Source organism: Rhinatrema bivittatum, chromosome 2, assembly GCF_901001135.1.
Source record: "Rhinatrema bivittatum chromosome 2, aRhiBiv1.1, whole genome shotgun sequence".
Classification (NCBI taxonomy): Eukaryota; Metazoa; Chordata; class Amphibia; order Gymnophiona; family Rhinatrematidae; genus Rhinatrema; species Rhinatrema bivittatum.
Window position 1 is genome coordinate 596,225,103 of NC_042616.1, and position 23,079 is coordinate 596,248,181.

Genomic DNA, 23,079 nt, shown 5'->3' on the forward strand with positions numbered 1-23,079 from the left:
CTAGTAATAGCAGTGGCTATTTTCTAAGTCAACAATTAATAGCAGGTAATGGACTTCGCCTCCAAGAACTTATCCAATCCTTTTTTAAACACAGCTACACTAACTGCACTAACCACATCCTCTGGCAACAAATTCCAGAGTTTGTTTCCAGAGGTTTCTGGAGTATTAGCCCATATAAAGTCGATAGCAGGCAATCCTGGCTGCCAACTTTGAGCCCTGGAATACCTGCCATCCAAGAAATCCAGAGCTCTATGCTCATGACCCGGGGGGGGGGGGGTGTGTGAAGCATGAGCCTGGAGCTTCTTTGCCTTCTTGAAGGTCAATTCCACTACTACCGACTGCTGTGGAAGCTGCCGGCGTTCAAAACCTGTGCTGGACTGGACTAGATAGACCTCATCTGTCTTCTGGTTCAATGGCAGGATGGAGATGGGATGTTCCCAGAGCCGGACGACTAGCTCCTTCAAAAACGTCATGTACTGGCACAGCCACCACTTCATTAGGAGCGTCAATAAATTGAAGTATCTCTAACACTTTATGTTTAGAATTCTGCTCTGTTAAGAGCTGGAAAGGTACAGACTTCACCATGGCCTTTACAAATCCAGCAAAAGTCAGAACTTCTGGTGGAGACTTACACCTCTCTTCTGGTGGAGAGGGTTTAGAAGGCAAGTCCTGAGATCCCTCTGTGGCGGAAACTGATGCCTCTCCCTCCCAAGGATCGTATGGGGCTTCCTCTTCACTTTGAATGCCTGGAGACACGTGAGGTGCAGCCCTTACCGGGGTCTTAAGCTGAGACTCCGGAGGCCTCGGGAGCATCCATGGGACCGAAGTTGGCACCAAAGGCACCGGCGGGATCCGGGAGCGCACTGGCACTGATGGAGCCATAGCCATCGGGAGAGCTGGGGGAAATCAATGGCTCTGAGGACACCGGGCCTGAAGGTTCCAGGAGGGCTAGCACCTGTCGGGGCATCGTATGCGGTCTAGACACCATCAACCCCAATGGACCTTCCTCGGCGAGGAATCACTCACAGGAATGGGAACTAGTGGAGGCAGCGGTGATGCACCCTTCAATAGGGAAGGGATTTGCGGTATCGGGGCTGGCTACGTCAGCAAGCCATTGAGCAGTAGGTCCAGTTGCCTCTACAGAGGTGCAAGCACCATTGGAGTCGGCTCCTGTGGTGGTGGCGGTCCCGATGGAACTGGAGCCTCGATGCCTGAAGGGCCTGGCTGATTGCCAGCTGCACGGGACAGGACAGGACAGCTTGAGGAAGAGGAGGAGGCGGCAGTGGAATCAGATCACCCCAGACCCATGGGAGGGGACCGCCGAGATTCCTTGGGATGTTCGGAGGGAACAACATCCTCTGCACGGGACTGCTTTGGGGGGGGGGGGGGGTACATGGACAATGACCATGCCTTCCCATGGTCTGAAATCTTCGATGAGGAAGACCGGTGTCAGTGCTACCTGGACTTTTCCCGGTGCTCACCTCGGTCCTTCCCTGGAACCAATGGAGATGGAGAGGAACCAGATCAGGAATGCGAGGATATCGACTTTGCTCGGTCCCCTGTCCCTACTCTGGACCGGGGCTCAGTAGTGGAGGGGACATCAAGGGGGTCATAGCTGAGGCTCCCTTACCCTGCGGTGTTGAAGTCCCGGACATCGATGTCAATGGTTCTGATTTTTTAGCGACAAACAGTTTCTCCATTTTGTCCAGGCGCGCCTGATGACTCTTGGGGGTCATTTGGGCAGAAAGGTCACAGCCACGGACATCATGCAATACCCACAGGCACAGGACACAGACCATGTGGGGATCTGTGATGGACATGGTCCAGGGGCAGCAGTGGAAGCCGGATTAAGCCATGGAAAAAAGAGCGTGGTACGCAGTTGATGCCCAGCGGCCACTGGGAGGCGACACAGTCGTTAATCGACTGCAAAGTACCATGAAAACTTACAGATACCGCAAGAAAAGACCCGAAAACATGCAGAGGCACCCAACAGGTCTTGGGAAGGAAGAAAAAAGTTATTTTCCACAGCAAAAAAGAGCGAGCTTCGCGGAAAAAGAGAGAATGAAGAGGGACCCCTTGTGGACGTGTAGATGGTAGCATACTGGGCATGCTCAATATGTTTTCCATGCCAGGCTCCATCTGATGATGTCATCCATGTGTGAGGACTACTATCCTGCTTGTCCTTGGAGAACAGTAAGGTTATTATTAAACTTGTAGACAAGGAGGGTGGCATATCAATTTTGAAGTACAAGTATTATAGAACAGAAATTTTGAAGATGCTATTTATGTCAAATTTTCATTTAAAAAAACCTTGTGATCCTGATATGAGTTACAAGTAGGAGCTAGACTTTATTATATCACTTTGACTGGACTGAGGATGATATTGCTGAATGTTCACGCACATTTACCTCAAGAAGCTGGCAATCTATATATTACTGAAAATCCATTAATCCTGGATAAATCCCCCTGAAACCATTAATTTCAGCTATTCCTTTATAAGCCTCTTTTGCTATTTAAAATGTTTGCATACAATCATTACAAAGATTGGTAGTTATGTAAAATACACTAGTGACGCATTAAGAATTCTGAATTACCTACAGAAGATCATATCCCAGCAACAATGGATGTTAACAGTCTATATAGTAACATTTATCACGAGGGAAGCACAGCTGCAGTTAAGAGATTTTGGGGACTTTGCCTTGTAGATGGACACCCAAGAAAATATTTGTTGTTGCTGCTGGGCATGCTACATCCTAAAAGTTACTTTGTTTGAAACTCATTTTTTTCTCCACTTGTATGGTACAGTGATGGGTTTTAATGTGCCATTCTGTAAAGTAACATTTATGCACTTCTACAAACATTATTCAAAATAAATGATTTCAGGAGAAGAGATATCAACACTGGATATATATATACACATGGCATATTTCTTATTTGAGAAGGGAGTACTATGGAACTGACAATTTGTGGAGAGGTTAAATGACATACCACCAACTATAACACATCTCAGGCAACACAGTCATATATAAATACTGTTTCTGGGTGCTCTAATACAGGAATGTGAAAGGGGATTAAAGACCTCTCTTTACAGGAAAAATACACATAGGAAGAGCTCTCTAGCTTCCACCCAAGATCACCAAGGAAAGATTTACCTAAAACCCAAACGGGCCGATACAGTACAGTGCGCACTGTTAACCTGCCATCGGATGCGCATTTTCCCTTACTCCTTATTCAGTAAGGGGCGGAAAACGTGCGTCCAACCCACCGAACCTAATAGGTATTTGCGTGCGATTCAGTAAGTAAAATGTGCAGCCAAGCCGCACATTCTTCGGGCACCGGGAAAGTGCACAGAAAAGCAGTAAAAACTGCTTTTCTGTGCATCCTCCGACTTAATATCATGGCAATATTAAGTCGGAGGTCCCGAAGGGTAAAAAAAGTAAGAAAAAAAATTTTTGAACTCGGCCGGCAGCTGTCGGGTTGAAAACCAGACCCTCAATTTTGCCAGCGTCCGGTTTCCAAGCCCGTGGCTGTCAGCGGGCTCGAGAACCGACGCCGGCAAAATTGAGCGTTGGCTGTCAAACCCACTGACAGCCGCCGCTCCGGGCCAAAAGGAGGCTCTAGGGACGCGCTAGTGTCCCTAGCGCTTCCTTTTGCCCGTTTCTAACGCCAGACCTAATTTGAATACTGAATTGCGCGCACAGGCGAATGGCCTGTGTGTGCGCTGGGAGAGCGGGTGTTTGCCCGCTCTCCCGCGGACTTTACTGAATCGGCCCGAATGAGAGGTTGGATGATAATTAGTTAGGAATGAATATATTTGTGACATTTGGGATGAGGTTGCTAAAAGGGTTGTAGGCAGGAGCTACAAAACTGAATGTATTTCCAACAAGAGCTGCACAAAGGGGATTTATGAAACTTTACTAAGATACAAAGTTTAATGTAAGCTAACGCTTCCAGTGCTGCCTATCTTAGAGCAGTGCTGGAGGTGCCGAGAGCAGGATAGAGGGTCCCCTTGCTCCCGGCAATGAAAAAGAAGGCACTGGGGAGACTGGGAAGGATTGGGGGGAAGGGGGGTTTCTGTGGCCATTTGTCTGGTTAGCGGGAGGGTGGGTGGGAAGGGAGGGGGCAGGGCTATTAATAGGAAAAAAAAAGGCGGCACAGGGAGCCTCTGCTCCCAGAAACGTGTTTTGGAGGTGACAAGAGAACAGCCCGACAGGGCCTTCATAAGATATTGTGGGGGGAGGAAGGAGATTGCTCTGGAGCTCCCTAGATTTGAAGGTTTTTCCATTTTCCTTGTTATGACAGCGCTACTTAGACGCATATCTTTTAAAGCGCATGTTAAGTAACAAGTTATCCGGCCACACAACTTTAGACCTGCTCTGAAGCAGGTCTAAAGTTATCCAACTAATCTAACCAGATATACCTGACATTCGGCTAGGTTAGCTGGATATCTCAGCCCCTCCCTTCAAAACGCCTTTTACCCTGCTAAATTCTAGGTACCAGGCTAGAATTTAACCTGATAAGGGCTGAAAATAGACGGCTATTCACCTTTTTTGTTACCTATCCACTTGTAAATTGTAAACCGACATGATGCGATATTTATCGCGAATGCCGGTACAGAAAAACTTAAAATAAATAAATAAAATAAATATTCCATTTAGATGGTTATCTGTTAGGTTATCCGTCAAATGGCTGTTTGAATATGGACCTCTAAATGAATAAAGCCTTAAAATCAGACTACTGCTGTGCTGACTGCTGTCAATCCGATCACCCTTGGACAATGTGAAGAAGGAAAATTGCATAAGCAGTAATAATAATAATAATAATAAAAGAAGCAAAACTCAGATTAAGAATTTTACAAATAAGAGGTTTGGCCACAATACAAAGGTACAGTCCTCAATTTAAGCAAATGCAAAAATAAAACCAAAATGGAAGGAGATTCTCTTTCCTAAACAGTCTATAAATGCTTGAAAATAAATAAATAACATTAAACTAGCAGAAAAGAACAACAAACCGGCAAATTCACATTAATCAGCTGCTTTAAGGGACAGACTTAGCAATGAGTTGCTCATTATTTGTATAAAGATAAACCCTTACAGGCCGATTCAGTAAACTGTGCTGGGCCATGTGCACTGTTTAACAGGAGTTTGGACATGTTTTCGAGGGGAGTTTATTACCCCTTATATACTGTAGGGGGTTTAGCACCTCAAAAACACGCGGCCAAACCCCCAGAAACCTATTAGCGCTCATCACATGCAAATGCGTGTTAATGAAGCTATTAGTCACCCAGGATTCAGAAAGTAAAATATGCGGCCAACACATGAGCATATGAGCAGCCCGGAAAAGTGCACAGAAAATACAAAAAATGTAAAAAATAAAAATGTGCCGGCCGGTCCAGAGAATGGACACTCAATTTTACTGGCATCCGTTTTCCTAACTGATCGCCAACAGCGGGTTCTGAACCCGCTGACAGAGCCACCTCTCCTGGGCCAAGAAGGTGCTAGGGGCGCGTAATCGTCCCTAGCGCCTCCTTTTAGCGCGACCCCTCATTTAAATATAGAATTGCGCGCACAGAAGTGGCTGGGTGCACGTTGGGAGAGTGGGCGCTCAACACGAAGCGCCCATTCTCCCGTGATCTTTACTGAATCGGCCTGTTAGTAAATTGTACCCTAAAAACATTTTGCCTTGGAGCCTGACCAGTACCATTTCCTGCAAATTTATGCTGTTACCTCAGACACTCTAACATTCGGGAGGCAATTTTCTTCCGACGCATCATTCCAAATACCCATATCCGACTGATTCCACAGATTGCAGGCTCAGGAGAGGTGGAGCAGCACCATGCTTTCTGTCTCTCAGAGATGGCTTTCTCTTTCTCTGAATCACCATCGGGAATCTTCTCATCTATAACCCGATAACCCTAGAAATGACAGTAGTCAAGATCATACTCTACAAAAATGTGTTACTATTGCAAATACTTTGCCGTTACAATATGCTGATTTGCAGAACACTACTGAATAGATCACATCAATAGCAATTACTAATGCATCTTTTGTTATAAGACTTAATATTCTATGTCCAAAATAGCATCAGCTAGTTAGATATCTAACAGTCCCTATGGACTTGGGTGCATATAAGTGAGTCCTCCTATTTTGCCTTAAGCAGATGTATTCTTAAAGACTAGTAATAAGGATAGTGATAAATATTGACAGTTTCTAGAATCAGTTTTAGATTGTCAAAATTCATCGAGCATTACTTGATATACTTTTTCAGTGTTACCACCATGATTCCTGAATGGAGACTAGTGATAAACAGAGGGTGTGGTTAGTCACCACAGAACATGAGGGCTTGGTATGAATATGTCATTAAACCCCCAGGTCCTCTGCCTCTCAGGATGAAGGGCAGACAAATCATCATCACTGAAATACTGGCAAGAGGTGCTAATTTAGTTCCTCTCTTCTCCAGCAATGATTAAGGGGCCATGAAGAAACACAACAGACTCATCGGTTATACTAAACATCACTCAATGAAAAGACACTATTAGAAGGTGGTTTCTTGAAATTAGACAAATTGAGAGACTGAAATCTTATTTATTTTTTGTTTTCTTGTAAATGTATGATTGTGGAAATTACTGGACTAATTGTATTGGAAACCGAAGTCCCCTATCCACAAAAGAGGTATAGAAAAGGCAGAAGCTCCACCTGCCCTTCTGTGTTTCAATCCTGCTCTAGAGGAATCCACCCTACTGAGACTGCCAAATTATGAAGGTGGTTTTATTTATTTGATTTATAATCCACCTTGCAGACACTTCAAAGGGCATTACATTCAGGTACTTCAGTTACACCTACACCTGTCCATTTGTTACTGAACTCAGATCATCAAATGGCTTACAGATGAAAATGGCTTTGGTCACTACTGATGTTATTCAATATCTTTAGGACATACTGGAAATTCAAGAAAAATGTTATATCTAAAGGCTATATGGATTATTCACACCGTAACTCACCCACTGGATATGTTCTGCTATTAAACAGCCAGCGACTTTTTTATCATTTGAGATGAAGAGAAGTGTTTTGGTTCTGGAATGGAGCTTAAGGGGAACCTGCTGGAATCCCAGATCATTATCTACCATCTCTCTTATCTCCTCCACCTGCCAAAACATGTGCCACAACTTAGTTTACATACAAGGTATACTGTACACAGAACACAGTGACCAGGACTATGAACAACAGATTTGTAAGAAGCAACCAATGAGAGTGTGTGCTCTGCTCCTCCACCACTTTCAGATTATAGTTATCCGCGCACTGCACCAATCTGAAATGTATTTTGTCAGAATGAACTTGGTGTACACACTGTTACAAAGAAGGTGTGATTAAAATAAATATAAGTGTAGATACTTGGGTTTGGTTTTTTTTTTACTCCATCTCCCATTCTTAGATACAAGCAGCTAAGCCACTGCTTGAGAAAGAAAGAAAACACAGGTGGAACCTAAAAAAACATGCTCAATACTGATTTTGTCCTGTTCAGCAAAGGGAGCTTTATGATATGCTGTGGAAAAAGGGAAGGGATGACCTGTCCATAAAAGAATAAAGCCATTCTTCTTAGCTGCACATTTGTGTTTACATTCCAAAAAAGGTAATAGCTAAGTCAAACCAGTTCTATTTGAGGAGACTAGTCACCCTAATGTCAGTTCCACTCCCTCTCTCTCCAGTTTACATCTTGTATGGCTATGAGAAAGCAGAGAATTACATACAGTACATACTCCCTATACCTCAAAAGGGGCATTTGGACATATAGAACAGCGGGGTTCATACATGGGTTGAACCCAAGCAAAGTAATTTCCCTTCTGGGTGAGGTTTCATTAGTGCAGGCGAACAGATTCTATAAAACAGCAAACTATATCAGCAGTGATTAGAAATAAATGCTGTGCACCACAAATGGTCAGATCTGGTCCCTTGAGGGTCATAAATAGATCTGGTTTCAGAAGAACCAAAATATGCAAATTAACCAGGTTGCTAGACTGTATTATTTCTGTTATAATTGTTATATTTATTACCATGTTATAATGTAAAATAGGGCTGTTACCACCCTATTCTTTTAGTTCTCTGGAAACCGATGTGATATCTCGATTGAATGTCGGTATATTAAATAAATAAATAAATAAATATTTATATGAACACATCATATAAACATTCATTGTGCATATACTGAAAAACAGAATGTTTGCGGACCTTGAGGTCCAGCGCTAACATTGCTGTTCTAAGAACGCTAAAGCCAAACATCTTGCTTGCTGAGCAAAACATATATTCTAGTATATACTTTGGACAAAAAATGTATAGATTTCTAAGAAGATCGAGCTTTAACATTAACAGGACAAAGTGAGCCTTCCACTGAAAATGCCTAACTGAAGGTGACTTTGAACCCTATGGTTACAACAATCCTAGAGATCCTTGAAGCAGGACAAAAAAGGGAATTTGACTAAATAAACAAGTGGGTAAACCGCATCAAGTATAAGATGCTTTTCAGTAGGGGAGAGAGGAGGAGGAAGTGACAGAGGCCATCCCCCACCTCCGAATCAAGGTATGCCCTGATCACATCTCAGAAACTGTGGCCACCCTATGAGGGATAAATCACAGAAAAGCCAGCAAGGTTGAAGGCATAAACTGGGGCTAAAGATTTCATCAGGATGATTAAGGGATTAAAAAAAATGGAGCTGAAATTCAGGGAAGTGAATTTATTAAGATCCATCCCCCATACAAAGAAGTAAACTATGAGAAACTTTAAGCTTTTCTTGAATTTACCTTTTTAAGGGCATACTTCGGATCATCAGGAAAAAACCATTATCATTTTGCCATCAGGGTATTCAGCCACAATTCTCTCCTTCTTCCAGCCCCTAGTTTTAAAAAACCCAAAACAAAAAAACAACAAAATTCATATTTATGGCATGCACATCATTTCAACACTTTCCTTTCTTCCTGCAATCAAAATATCCAACTGCGATGAGATTTGTAGCTCTTTAAAATGTTTTAAAACTGATGATTTCAAGCTATTAAGAATGCATAGTAGTATGGCTGCTGGTTAGTGGACTAGGTATGTAGAATGTTATATTCCTTACTTGTAGGTGTTTTGGGGTTTGTTTTTTTTTTGAAAGAACAGCAGTTCCCCCAGTCACATAGGTGGGTCAAGTGGCTGTATGCGGCGCCAAATGGACATAATCTTCCATAGCTCTCTATAAAGGTAAAAGGCATATGCAGTAATTTCTACCCTGCAGTGGCCCAAAGGCTCCCTGTCAGTTCTATTATATAGCTTTGAATGGGGAACAGAACTCTCGTCAGGTGGTATATGACAGGCGAATGTTGTCTTCAGCAAACATCTGTTCTAAATCAACAAGTCACCTTAGTCCCACAAGTGGAATCCCTTAGCTTAGGATGCCTTCCACAAAAGCAAAACAATTTCAACAAAAGTTGCCAGTGGGCAGGCAACATTTTTATTTGGGGAAAAATCAATTTTCTATTTTATTGTTTAGTCTTCTTTTTTTTTTTTTAAACAAAAGGGACAAAAACTCAAAATTATAAAAAATGGACCCTAGGAAGGATGAGGTTGGTTCTATCCTGAAAGAGAGAGCAAGAATGGATAATCCAAACTTACTAATCCTGCTGGGGGGCTATGTCTAGATAGTAATGGGATGTGAATGCATTGAATGACCTCCATGTTGCAGACTTGCAAACCTTCTCAATGGAGGTCAACTGACACTACCATGGCCCACCATTAAGGTTTTAATATGTCCTTCTAGGTCCAGGCCATCTCCGCATTAAGAGAAAGAGATGCAATTGCTACTCAATTAGAAAAGGTGTACTTTGTCTTGCATGTCCACATCTATTGAGGTCAAAGGAAACACAAGGCTAGGTGGACTTTCTAAGAGCCTGAATCTGCTCAGGTAGAAGCAACAAACTGTTACAATAAAAAGGAAGTTGGTTTTTTTTTGTATACCTTTATGGCTATGTGGAACAGGGAAAAAATGTTGGTAGGCCCACTAAGGTGGAAGGTCCAACATCACCTTAGGCATGAAATTACTTAGTTTTTGATGACAGCTAATATGAAGGGACAAGTCAATACAGCCTGGAGCTCACTAACTCTGAGCTGAAAGGACTACCACCCAAAAAGGTAACCTTCGCAGGTTATTACAAACCTCTACTATTTATCATTTCTAAGTACTACTAGACCTATGTAGCTCTGTACAGATGCAGACAGTCTTAACCATGAAACTTATAATCTAGTCATAACAAGCAAGAGTCTGTGGGAGGTGTATTTATTGTAGAGAAGCAGTTAGGATTTAGAAGCAGCCTCAAAAAGCTTAAGGGCCTCTTTCATTAGCTGGTTAAGAGCCATGTTGATGTGAGTAGTCTAGTGGTATACATCTTGTCAAACTTTGTTTTGACAGGTGGTCATGCCCACTTCCAAGTTAACCTCCACCCCTTTCCTACCACTCAGCCAATCAGCGTTCACTTCCAGTCTAAACCCTGCTCATGGGCCCTGCCTCTCAGCCAATTAGCATTCAGCCTGGTCCAAGACCAGCCCCTTTCCCTGCCTTGGCCATGGCCCTTTGTTGACATTCTGCCTAGCTCTGCCAAAGCCATACCCCTTTTTGCCCATGGAAGTATGATTTTCAAGATGGGAACCAGGTGCCCTGAGGGTAGACATCTTGGATGACATCACTGGAAATGACAGGGATAAAGGGGGCAGCCTTCTTGGAAGATATAATCAGGAATTACAAGACAGCTAAAAGAGGAGGTCCCATGGTTAGATAATGACATCACCCGAGCTCCTCTTCTGTATACATCAGAGCATGGGAGGAGTGCAAAGCAGGGAAAAATGCAGCTTGTTGGATGATAAGAATAAATTTCTGAACAGGATATTTAAAGGGGAAAAAACTATGTTCTAGGCAAATCATCACATTTTTTAAATCTACAGGTTTAACGTGTAAGCACACACATTTTAGCCAAGGTTGCGGAAAGCAGGGATGTAAAAGAAGTTATTTAAAAAAACTATTTTAATCCTGAGGCAACAGGCAGTTTGAGGGCATGCCAGGGCTTAAGCAGGCTGTTAGGAAGAGCCGTAAAAATGTGAATAGAAAACAATTTGCAGAATGGCTCAGGGGGCAAGACACTTATGTTTTACAGACTAGCCAGAGAGCATTTTAAACGAAATAACACTATTTTGCCTCTATTCTCACCACTAATCACTGCCAGGGACAGAAATGCAAAATAGCCTTTTAGAAGAAATACCTACAGCCAATCTTAGCATAATTAAGAAGTTTGTTTAGATGCTGTTTTTCTTTAGCAGACCATAAGTATAGGATTTCAGCCCATTCATTTCTCCAGAGTTCCCTGCTCCTTGCTGATAACAGATCCATCTGTCACTCTGTGCATATAGGGCTCTTTGTTTGATCCAACATGGCAGTAGACACCTCGCCCACACCATAAGATGCCCAGGCATGTCCTGAAGTAGGGACAAATTCTGAATTGTTTGAGGAAGTGGGGACAATTCAGTTTTGTAAAATGTACATATTATGGAGAAAAAGAAACTAACATTGTACCAGAATACTGTACAATGTATCTTTAAAAAAATTTTTTTGAAAAAGGGAAAAAAAACTTTAAAAAGGAAAAACAATATTATAGACTTGAAATGACCCGATATGTATTTTGGAAAAGTAATATATAGAAAGCCATAAGCAGTTTTAAAACCGGTAAGTATATATATATACATTTTTAAGAAATGAAAACATTTAAAAGGGGGGGTCAGAAATTTGATTCATTTTGTCTTACTGCACTTGAGGAAGATCTTGTCTACTACATCCTGATCCAGGAAGCATTCATGGGGCTCCAGGTTTCTATTTAGTCTGTCTGCCTAGATGTTGTCTCTCCCTACCAAATTTGTAGCTCTTAGGGTCATCCCATGTGAGATGGTCCAGTTCTATACCTTGACACATTCCTGACACAGGAGGGTGGAGCTTGATGAGGTAGAATATAACCACCTGATTGTTCAGAGCAATGTTTTCCAACCCTCTCTCTTGGAGGCACACCTAACAGGTCTGGTTTTCAGAATACCTGTAATGAAATAATTTGCATATACTGCAGACCGAATGTATGCAAATCTGGCTCATGCTTATTCATTGTGGCAATCCTGATAACCTGACTAGCAAGGTCTGCATCCAGGAGATGACTGGGAAGCACAGCACAGCTTTAGAGCATTCAGAACTATCCTTAGCACCAGAAAACTGATGCGCAGCCTCTTCTGCTAGAGAGAGCAGGGGCCCCAGGTGCAAAGCCCTTTATCAGTGAGCTTCTACCACAAGTTGGAAAAACCTGTAGTTAGAAAAATTTGGTGAGAAGGAATTTGATTTGGTAAACCCAAAGTCAAAGTGGAATGGCAGAATTACCAAGACAGAGTCTCTCGGAGGTCTTCTATGAGACAGATGTTATCAAATCCCTCAATGGCTTTCATCCACTTTGATTTTAGGGTTCACTGGGCTAATGTCATATGACTGTCTGTGCGCTCTGAATTACTCCTTTCACTTCTTCCTATTGCTGAAGGGTTAAACCATAACGAGTCATATCTAGCACAGCCCTTATAAATTCCAATTGTGGTGTCAGGCTGATTGGATTTGGGGTAGTTGGTGATGAATCCTACTGACTGCATCACGTAACTGATACTCTGCATGAATTCATCCATATCTTCTCACAGTGTGCTCCTGACCAGCCAATCATTCAAGTACAGAAATACATGTATCCCCCCCAGCTTGCACAGAAATGTTGTGATTACTGAAGACATCTTGGCAGTGTGTAGTACTGCAAGTGCTGTTTTTCTATTACAAATCTGAGATATTTTCTGTAACTGAGATGTATCTCTATGTGGGTGAATACCTTCTTTAGATCAAGAGAATATATCCAGTCTCATTTGTTGCAAAGGGGAATTATGGAAACCAGTTAACAATTTAGAACATTTATTTATGAACTTTTATTTACCGACATTCGTGAAGCACATCATGCCGGTTTACAGTGAACAGAAAGGAGGAAAATTACAATAAAACAAGGGAGGGGAGGGGGAAAAAGGCGAGAAGAGAAGGGGGAGAGGGGAGGGGGAGGGAGACAGGGAGGAGATGGGAAAGGCAGTAAAGATTGAGAAAATAAAACAAATAGAGAAACTATATACAGTTGAAAAATATGTACAGTTACAATCAACTTATGTAGTACTAAGATGGTACTATAAAAGACCGGCAATATTTATCAATTCATGGTTGTTCTCTTAAATATAACGGTATTTAAGGGGTGGCAAGGAGGAATTAGGGGGTTGTAGAAGGCAGAGGACTTAGGGGTGTATGTAGAAGGCAGAAAGGGGGGGGGGCAAAGGGGACTGGAGTACGAGAAAGGGTGGAACTGAATAAGGGAGGTAGTTTATGTTTGGTTCACATCGGAGTAGGCCTGTCGGAAGAGCCATGTCTTGACTCCTTTCTTGAATTTGTGTAGGGATGGCTCTAGGCGGAGGAAGGTGGGGAGGGAGTTCCAGAGGGTGGGACCGGCGATAGAGAAGGCCCTCTCTCTGGTAAGCGATAAATGCGCAGATTTGAGGGATGGGGTGTGGAGAGTGCCTGTATGGGCGGTTCTTGTGGGGCGGTCAGTGGAACGGTAATGCGGCATTTCATCTAGCCAGGTGTGATTGTGCTTATGTAAGGAGTTGTGAAGGATGGTGAGAGTCTTGTATTGTGAGCGGAAGGAGATGGGCAGCCAATGTAGGTCCTTTAGGATGGGGGTGATGTGGTCCCTTTTTTGAGTACTGGTTATGATCCTGGCCATGGAATTTTGTAAAATCTGAAGGGGTTTGATGGTGGTGGCAGGAAGGCCTAGTAGAAGGGAGTTGCAGTAGTCTAGTTTCGTGAGCATAGTGGTCTGTATGACTGTACGGAAATCGTGGGTGTGGAGGAGGGGTTTGAGTTTTTTAAGGATGTTTAGTTTATAGAAACCTCCCTTTAGGAGAGCTTTGATGTGGGGTTTTAAAGTTTAGGTGTTGGTCTATAATGACACCTAAGTCTCTTACAAAATGGAGCTGAGAGTGGGCCGTAGTTGTATTCTGGAGAGTGTTCTGTAGTGTGGGGAGTGCGAAACGGTCAGGCTGATTAGAGATGACGAGTAATTCAGTTTTTGATGTATTTAGAGCTAGGTGGAGCTTAGATAGCAAGGAGTTTATAGTGGCGAGGCAAGAATCCCAGCGTTGCAAGGGTTCGTTTATGGATTTTTGAAACGGGATGAGAATCTGCACGTCATCTGCATATAGGAAGAATTTCAGGCCTAGGTCGGAGAGAAGGTGGCATAGTGGTAGGAGGTAAATATTAAAGAGGGTGGAGGATAATGAGGATCCTTGGGGGACACCTTGTGTGATAGGGATGTGTGAGGATTCGGATTTGTCAGTTTTTACTAGGTATTCTCTGTGTGTGAGGTAGGAGGAGAGCCATGAGAGGGCTGTGTCAGCAATACCTATTTCAGTCAAGCGGGTCATTAATATTTGGTGGTTGACTGTGTCATAGGCAGCTGAAATGTCTAGGAGGGCCAGTAAGTATGAATTTCCGTGGTCCATACCTTTGAGTAACATCAAAGAACATCTCCCTATAAATTTGTTCAAGGCCTTACATCTAGGACTGGACAGCACTTTGCTTTCTTTTTGAGGACAAGAAAGTACCTGGAATAAATCCCCATATTCTCGTCTGTATTTGGAAAGATCTGACAACTCTGCAGAAGCAGATTCTGATGCTGAATAATCTTTAGTGCTCTTTTGGGCAAGTGATTTAAATAGATTCCCAATAGTTGTAATCTATACCTCCTTTATGATCCAGAGGATGAGGTTGACTGATGCTACAGTGGCCAGTGGTTTACAAAAATCTTTAACCTTCTCTTTATAGGGAAATCTTCCATAAAAGAGAGACTGTGATTCTGGCTATTTTCTCTGGATCCAGTCAAAAATTCATCCTCAGTTTTGACTGGGTGGCAGTATAGGACTTAAGACTTTCTTTGGGCACAATGGCAAATCCTTGAGTTCTGTTGACTGGAATCAATAGATCCTGAGAATTTGTTTTTTCAGGAAAATACATTTTCCAAGGGAGTCCACTGTAAAACCTAAGACATAGAACATGGCAGCAGATAGGGTCTGAAGTCTAGACCAGTGGTTTTTCATTGGCTTCACCGTTTCCTTGACCTTATGCCCAAAGAGATTTCTACCATTTATTTTTAATTATATTCTGCCTTTCAACCACTTCAAAGTGGATTCCATTCAGGTACTGTAGATATTTCCCTGTTCCTCGTGGGCTCACAATCTATTTTGTATCTGAGGCAATGGAGGGTGAAGTGACTTGCCCAAGCTCACAAGGAACAGCAGTGGGATTTAAACCCTAGCTTCTCTGGGAGGGGGGGGGGGGCGGCTTTCTCACTGTTCTAACCACTAGACTACTCCTCCATTCCATATCTGCAGCCTTTTTCTGCATATCCTCATGAAGGTCTGAGGCCCACAACTATGAGAGTCTAAAGGTATTAACAGCCAAAGCAGAAACTCCCAATCTTTCAAAATCACCATAGGCTGACTCTTGTATGATATGAAAAATTTACTATACTCAAAACAACTTCCGAATAGTGATTCAAGAATCTATTCTCCCACTTTTAGATTATTGTAATGAAGCCTACATTAGGTCTTCCAGTAGTAATTATCAAGCCTCTGCAAGTGATCCAGAATACAGTTGCTCAATTAATATCTGGCCAGAAACTCAAGGACCATATTACACCAGTATTGATGGATTTACATTGGCTCCCTGTAGCTTATAGAATCCAATCCAAAATGAGTATGAATGTTTTTAAACTAATCAATGGGAAAGCATCTCCTTGGTCAAATGTACTTTTGAGACTGTATCAAATCAACACATGCCCTCAGATCATCTCAGAGAAGACTATTGGACATCCCATCTGTAAAGTAGGCATGTATGGCTGACACTAGAAATTGTGTCTTCTCTCTTGCATCACTGGCATTATGGAACTCATTACCGGAGGCTATGCATAAGGCTGATTCTTTAAAGTATCTAAATTCACTACGGTACTTAAAATCTACTTGTACTGGCAGAACATAAGAATTGCCATACTGGGTCTGACCAAAGGTCCATCAAGCCCAGTATCCTGTTTCCAAAAGTGGCCAATCCAAGTCACAAGTACCTAGCAAGTACCCAAACATTAAATAAATCTCAAGCTACTATTGCTTATTAATAGCAGTTTATGTATTTTTCCTCTAGGAACTTATCCAAACCTTTTTTAAACCCAGTTACACTAACTGCTGTAACCATAGGCATATGTATGTTAAGTCATAATTCTGAGGAACTTATGAAATATGAGTACATAGTATAGCAAGAAATACTGTTATGTTTTTAGACAATTTCATTGTTTTACATAAGTCTGTATTTCTGATGGTTTTGTGAATGTCGACTCTGTACATTGCCTAGTCTATTTTGCTTAAGCGATTAACAAATTTTAATAAAAGATAAATATAAAGGCTGTACCAAGTAGAAGCTTTTAACAATTTTCACCTCTTTCCTTCAGTTTACAGAATACTGCTCTTTTATCTTGAGGGAGAGGCTGGGTGAAATCTTATGTCTCTTTCTGTACATCTGGTAGGACACCATGAGGAACTGGAGCACAGAATTCTGGTAATGTTTCTTCTAGCGTCTAAGACTTGTCCAAAGGACAATAAAACACGGGTTCTGCAGTTCATGGTCATTTTTAAGTGAATGCTACTACAGTTTAGTCTGGTATTTGGGACCTGTCAAATCCCTCAGCTGCCTGGACACATTGTGACATATATCTGCCTTCTTACCAATAGTAAATGCAGTGTGTGGGGTACCCACATTCTGTTCCATACAACCTGAAACAGATGGTGGACTGGCACTGCCACAAACTCTTTGGGGGCATCTAGGTATTTGATATGTTAGGAAGAGGTGCCTTGGGAATCACTCTCAACCTATTAGTCAAAGGGAATTGCCTTAGTCATCTTTTGAATAAACTCAAGGTTAGAAGGTCTCCAGGTGTAAATCTATTTCTAACCGGTGTCTATGAGGGCTCTGAAGAGTTGAGCATTCTTCTTCTTCAGAAGAAAACTCCTCTGATGTTTATCAGGGCCCACGGATTAAACAGACTTCAGCTCTGAGAATACTGATTGAATAGAAAGCTGAAACTACACTGACACTAAAGTTGAGGAACTCTGTATCCTTAACTCAGTTTCTTGGTCTTTCGGACCAAAAAAAGGTTAAGTGCAGTAGAAGCATTCTGCTGCACTGGAGTCGGCAACCTGTCCGACTCCAATGCAGCATAGATGAAACTGAAGCAGAGTAAGGATTCTGGATCTGAGTAGGCATCAATAGGAAGCAAAGAGCAAATGCCTCAAACTGGCAATTACTCGAAGTTTAAAGAAACCTGATCTGATCACGGATTGGATCTGAGATTTAAAAGAAAGCTGAGTATCAATTAACACTCCCAAACTTTTTTAATTGAATCTGAAATAGAAAATGAGTGATTCCCCACAGAAATCACTAGAAACGTTTTTGAAATATGGGATCGCTGAATAACCATAAATTCAGTTTTTGTCATACTTAATGCTAGTTTATTATTGAAGAGAGACAAATGTTTGAAAGGTCCATTGTCTCTTTCCAGGTATTGTTCAGACGAATAAAAAACTGTATATCATCTGCGTACATTTTATATCCCTCACAAACAGTTGCAAGCACTTTTGCAGTTGGGGCCAAAGACATATTAAATAAAACTGCTGAAAGAGCAGAACCTTGTGGGACTCCAGTATCCATAAAAATTAGTGTGATGATTCATTATTACATTTTACCTGAAAAGACTGATTCTTAATAAAGGAAGTAAACCATTCTAAAACCTTTCTAGTAATGCTGCATTCATGTAAACGAAATAAAAGTATCTCATGATCGTCTGTATCGAAAGCAGCAGAGATATCAAGGGTCACTAGGAGAAATTCGCTCCCACTATCAAGCCTTCTGCGGAGGGTTTCAGTAAGAGACAGGAGCAAAAGCTTTGTACTTAGATTTTCTAAAACCAAATTGGTGGGGTCTAAAATCTCATTTTCTTCCAGATGAACTGTTAATTGTGTCAAGGCGATGTTCTCAATAACCTTTGCAAGAAAAGGTAAGGAAGAAATGGGTCTGTAATTGTTTAGATCGGTTGAGTCAGATGTAGGTTTGTTTTTTGTTTTGTTTTTTTTTTTTTTAAATCGGTTTTACTGTTGCCATTTTGAAAATGTCTGGAAAATATCCTTCCTCAAAAGGGCTTTAAAACGGGCCACCAAACAATTACTCAAAGGGCAGAAAACATAATTCATTTTTCAAACAGTCTGTCTAATCTCTAGTTGTGAAGTATACAAAAAAAAAAAAAGAGGACCAAGTATTCTTAATTTGGGAATTAAGCGAAGAATACAAAACTGGCACACTTATGAAATTCAAGCAAATCTTTTCAATTTAAAAAATCTTAAGAATGAATCAGAAGAAAAAACTATTCATGGGCTGGTCAGTGGCGGTTGTAGAGAATTTGGGTACTTGCCAGGTTCTTGTGGCCTGGTTTGGCCACTGTTGGAAACAGGATGCTGGGCTTGATGGACCCTTGGTCTGATCCAGCATGGAAATTTCTTATGTTCTTATATTTGCCAACTGCCGACGTTGAGATGTCATAGATTTCGAGCCTCTTCCGAATTCTTATGCTCATCTGGTGATGGTAGCGAGATGGAAGTGAGACACCACTTTGGGGAGGAACAACTGAACTGTACGTAACTGGATGGTTCCCAGGGTGAGTCTGAGAAACGGCTCCCGGCAGGACAGTGCTTGTAGCTCGGATATATGACGAGCTGAACAGACTGCCAGCAGGAAGGCTGTCTTCAATGTTAATAGTCGGAGAGACAGGCCGCGGAGAGGTCTGAAAGAGGCTCCTGCTAGGAAATCTAGGACCAGGTTGAGGTTCCAAAGAGGCACCGGCCACTTTAGGGGTGGTCAGATGTGCTCGACTCCTTTCAGGAAGCGGGAGACATCTGGGTGAGAGGCTATGCTGCCCTCTTACTCTTGGTTGATGGAGTTGAGGGACAATCCCTTCTGTAGTCCGTTCTGTAGGAATTCCAAAATCACAGGAATTTTGACTGAGTGTGGTATGATGTCGTGGTCCTCACACCAGGATTCGAATACTCTCCAAATCCTTATGTATGTTAGGGATGTGGAGAAATTGCATGCTTGGAGTGTCAATTACTGCCCCCGAGTATCCTCTCCTCCTTAGGCGAGTCCTCTCAATGGTCAGACGGTAAGAGAGAATCGATCTGGATCCTCGTGGAGGATCGGTCCCGGTTGGAGCAGGTCTCTGTGTGTGGAGGTAGCGGCTGGGGGTTCCCTGCCAGCAGACTTCACATGTCTGCGTACCATGGTCTTCTTGGCCAGTCCGGGGCCACTAGAAGTACTGGCCCCCTGTGGTGTTCTATCTTGTAGATGATTGCGCCCAATAGGGGCCATGGCGGGAAGGCGTATAACAGAGTCTCCTGTAGCCAGGTCTGTACCAGGGGATAGATTCCCTGGGACTGGGGTTCCCGCCTGCGGCTGAAGAAACTGGGTTCCTGGGCATTGAACCGGCTTGCCAGGAGGTCCATGGTTGGTGTCCCCAAGGGTTTACTATCAATTGGAATGCTGTGGTTGATAGTTTCCATTCTCCTGGATTTAGACTCTCTCTGCTGAGGTAGTCCGCTGTAACATTGTCTTTCCCGGCAATGTGGACAGCCGAGATCTCGTGAAGATTCACTTCCGCCCATGAAATTAGGGGGTCTATTTCCAGAGACACCTGTTGGCGTCTGGTTCCTCCCTAACGGTTGATGTAGGCCACTGTTGTGGCGTTGGCCGACATTACTCTGACCGCTTTACCTCGGAGTCTGTGACCGAACCTTAGGCAGGCTAGTCTGACTGCCCGGGCTTCTAGGCGATTGATATTCCATCCCGACTCTTCTTTGTTCCATTGCCCTTGGGCGGTTAGCTCCTGGCAGTGTGCTCCCCATCCTCGTAGGCTGGCATCCGTGGTGAGTAGGATCCAGGTTGGGGAGGATCGTTCCCTGGCTCAGATGGGTTTCTTGTAGCCACCATCGTAGTTGGGCCTGAACTCTATCCGGGAGCTGAAGCTATACGGTGTAGTTCTGGGACAGTGGATTCCATCGTGATAGTAGTGAGCGTTGTAAGGGTCTCATGTGAGCCTGTGCCCATGGGACTACTTCCAGTGTGGATGCCATGAGGCCGAGAACTTGTAGGTAATCCCATGCTGTGGGGCGAAGTTCGCTCAACAGAGTTCATAACTGGGTCATCAGTTTTGATCTTGTCGGTGTCAGGATGACCTTGTCTTGTTTGGTGTTGAACCGGACTCCCAGGTATTCTAGAGATTGGGAAGGCTGCAGGCAGCTCTTGTTTGTGTTGACCACCCACCCGAGGCTCTCCAGTAGAGTTTTAACTGGTTGCCTGGTAGCTTTTTCCTCTGGGGATTTTGCTCTGATCAGCCAATCGTCTAGATAAGGGTGCACGCGGATTCCTTCCTTCCTCAGTGTTGCTGCCACCACCACTATGATCTTGGTGAACGTCCGGGGTGCAGTGGCTAACCCGAAAGGTAGTGCCCAGAACTGGTAGCGACGGTCCAAGATCGAGAAGCGTAGAAAACGCTGATGCTCTTGATGGATCATCAGAATGTGTAGGTAGGCTTCTGACAGATCCAGGGAGGTAAGGAACTCTCCTGGTTGTATCGCCCTTATTACCGAGCGTAGGGTTTCCATACGGAGGCGGGGAATCTTCAGGTAACGGTTGACCGCCTTGAGGTCCAGTATAGGTCTGAATGTTTCTTCCTTCTTGGGAACGATAAAATAGATGGAATAATGGCCAGTATTTATTTGTTGTGGAGGCACCGGTGTTATAGCCTCTAAGGCTAGTAATCTGGTCAGTATAGCTTCCACTGCCATTCTCTTGGAAGGTCGTGGCAGGGAGATTCCACAAACTTGTCCAGAGGGAGGTGGTGGAAATCCAGGTAATATCCCTCTCGAATGATGGATAGGACCCACTTGTCCGAAGTTATCTCGACTCATCTTTGGTAGAATAGAGCCAGTCTGCCCCCTATGGCTTCTTCCTTTGGATGGGTCGGCTGGTCTTCATTGTGGGGTGCGGCTGGGGCCTGGGTCCGAGCTGGTTCCCCTTTTATTGTGCTTGTTCTGAAAGGACTGGCTCCGGCCTGCAGGGCGGGCCGCTTGATATGAGCTTCTATATGGGTTGAAGCGCTGTGATCTCTGCCCCTGGAGGTCCGGGGGAAGGATCTCTGGTTTTTCTTATTCCTGTCCTCCGGTAGCCGCGGCAGTGGGGACTCACCCTACTTGTTGGCTAGTTTCTCTAGTTTGCTTACGAACAGCAGTGTTCCCTTGAAAGGCATCCTTGTGAGTCTCGTTTTGGAGAATGCGTCGGCTGACCAGTTTCGGAGCCAGATTTGTCTTCTGGCTACCACGGTGAATGAGAATCCTGTAGCTGCTGTGTACCAGATCCGAAGCGGAGTCCGCGAGGAATGATACGGCTGGTTCCAGGGCTTCCCCAGGAGTGTTGTTCCTGGGGTCTGTGCTAAGCAGGCATGTGACACCACGGTACAGCAGGCCGCGATCTGTAAAGACATAGCGGAGACGGAAAAGGACTGCTTGAGGATAGATTCCAGATGTCTGTCTTGAGCATCCTTGAGTGCTGCTCCTCCCCTCCACTGGAATAGTCGTGCGCTTCGAGACCATGCAGACCATGGCATCCACTTTCGGACATGCCAGGAAATCTTTTGGTGGCAGGATCCAGAGGGTACATGTCTGCCAGAGCCCAGCCCCCTTTGAACGTGGTTTCTGGGGCCTCTCATTCCAGGTCAATTAGTTGCTGGACGGCTTGTAATAGTGGGAAGTAGCAGGAGGTCTGATGAAGTCCCTCCAAAAGTGGGTTCAAGCTTAGGCTCCCCCGAGGCACTTGTGCCTGGGATGGCAAGCTCTTTTTAGCTGTGCGTGACCAGGTCTGTAAGTTCGTCCTTGGTGAAGAAGTGTCTCATGGTTCGATGGAGTTCTGTCCCCAGAGGGAGGTCCCCTTCCTCCAGGGGTTCTGACTCCTCATCTGAGATGTCTGTCCCCCCAAAGATGGGGCTTCTGGGCGGCGGGATCACTTCCCTGAGCATAGAGGGTCCTGGCATGTTGAGGTCCTCTGGTGGTGCCTGTGACCGCATTGTAGGAGGCCCCGGTTGCATGTGGACGAAGGTATGCAGACCTTTGAAGAATTCCACCCAGGAGATAGAAGCTGGGTCTAGACTAGGGGGCGCCATGTCCCTGGGGAGCCCCGTTTGAGGGGGGGTCCCGCTGTGTGATGCTAGGTCCGGCGTACCGCTCGAGAGGCTGGGGTCTGGTACCAGCTGAGGAGGGCCATGAGTTGGGTCCCCTAGAGCCTCTTCGCACTTTATACACAGGGCTGTGGCCTCCTCATGCTGTGTCGCTCTAATGTGGCAAGCTGGGCACAGGCCCTGAGCTTTGAGCTTATTTTCAGGTGGAGCCATGGTTTGTGCGCGTACAAAACAGTTGTGCGCTCCGGTGTGCGAAGATGCGCATGTAGGTTTGGAGCGCGCGTGCAGAGCAATGTGCACGCTGTTGTGCGCACAGGTCGACGTTATGCGCCCAGCAGTGAGCGCGTGGCTATGCGCTTCGCTTGTGCGCACAAGGGATTTGTGCACACGGCTCGCCTCTATGCGCACGGATCGAGATGGCAGACAGGGCGGTGAACAGGGCCAAAATGGTGACTGCAACCACGCGGACAATATGGCGACCACATTGGAGGGTCTCCACATGAGAGGACCCTCGGATCTGACCAGGGTCTAGCCCTGCTAGGGTCGATCAACCCGGTGGCACCGGTCCCAGCTGGCGACCTGTGCGTCTCCTCGAGCTTCGGAGACTGGAAACTTTTAAATAGATTTCTACCTT

General features: G+C 44.2%; 1 protein-coding gene across 1 annotated transcript in view; it reads right to left on the bottom strand.

Annotated features, from left to right (window-relative positions):
- ESCO1 (establishment of sister chromatid cohesion N-acetyltransferase 1) overlaps positions 1–23,079 on the bottom strand; it is a 115,730-nt gene that overhangs the window by 25,596 nt on the left and 67,055 nt on the right. Inside the window, 4 exon segments of the mRNA XM_029591108.1 lie at positions 5,727–5,914; positions 7,001–7,144; positions 8,796–8,828; positions 8,830–8,887. Of these exon segments, the coding sequence (XP_029446968.1) occupies positions 5,727–5,914; positions 7,001–7,144; positions 8,796–8,828; positions 8,830–8,887 (423 nt within the window).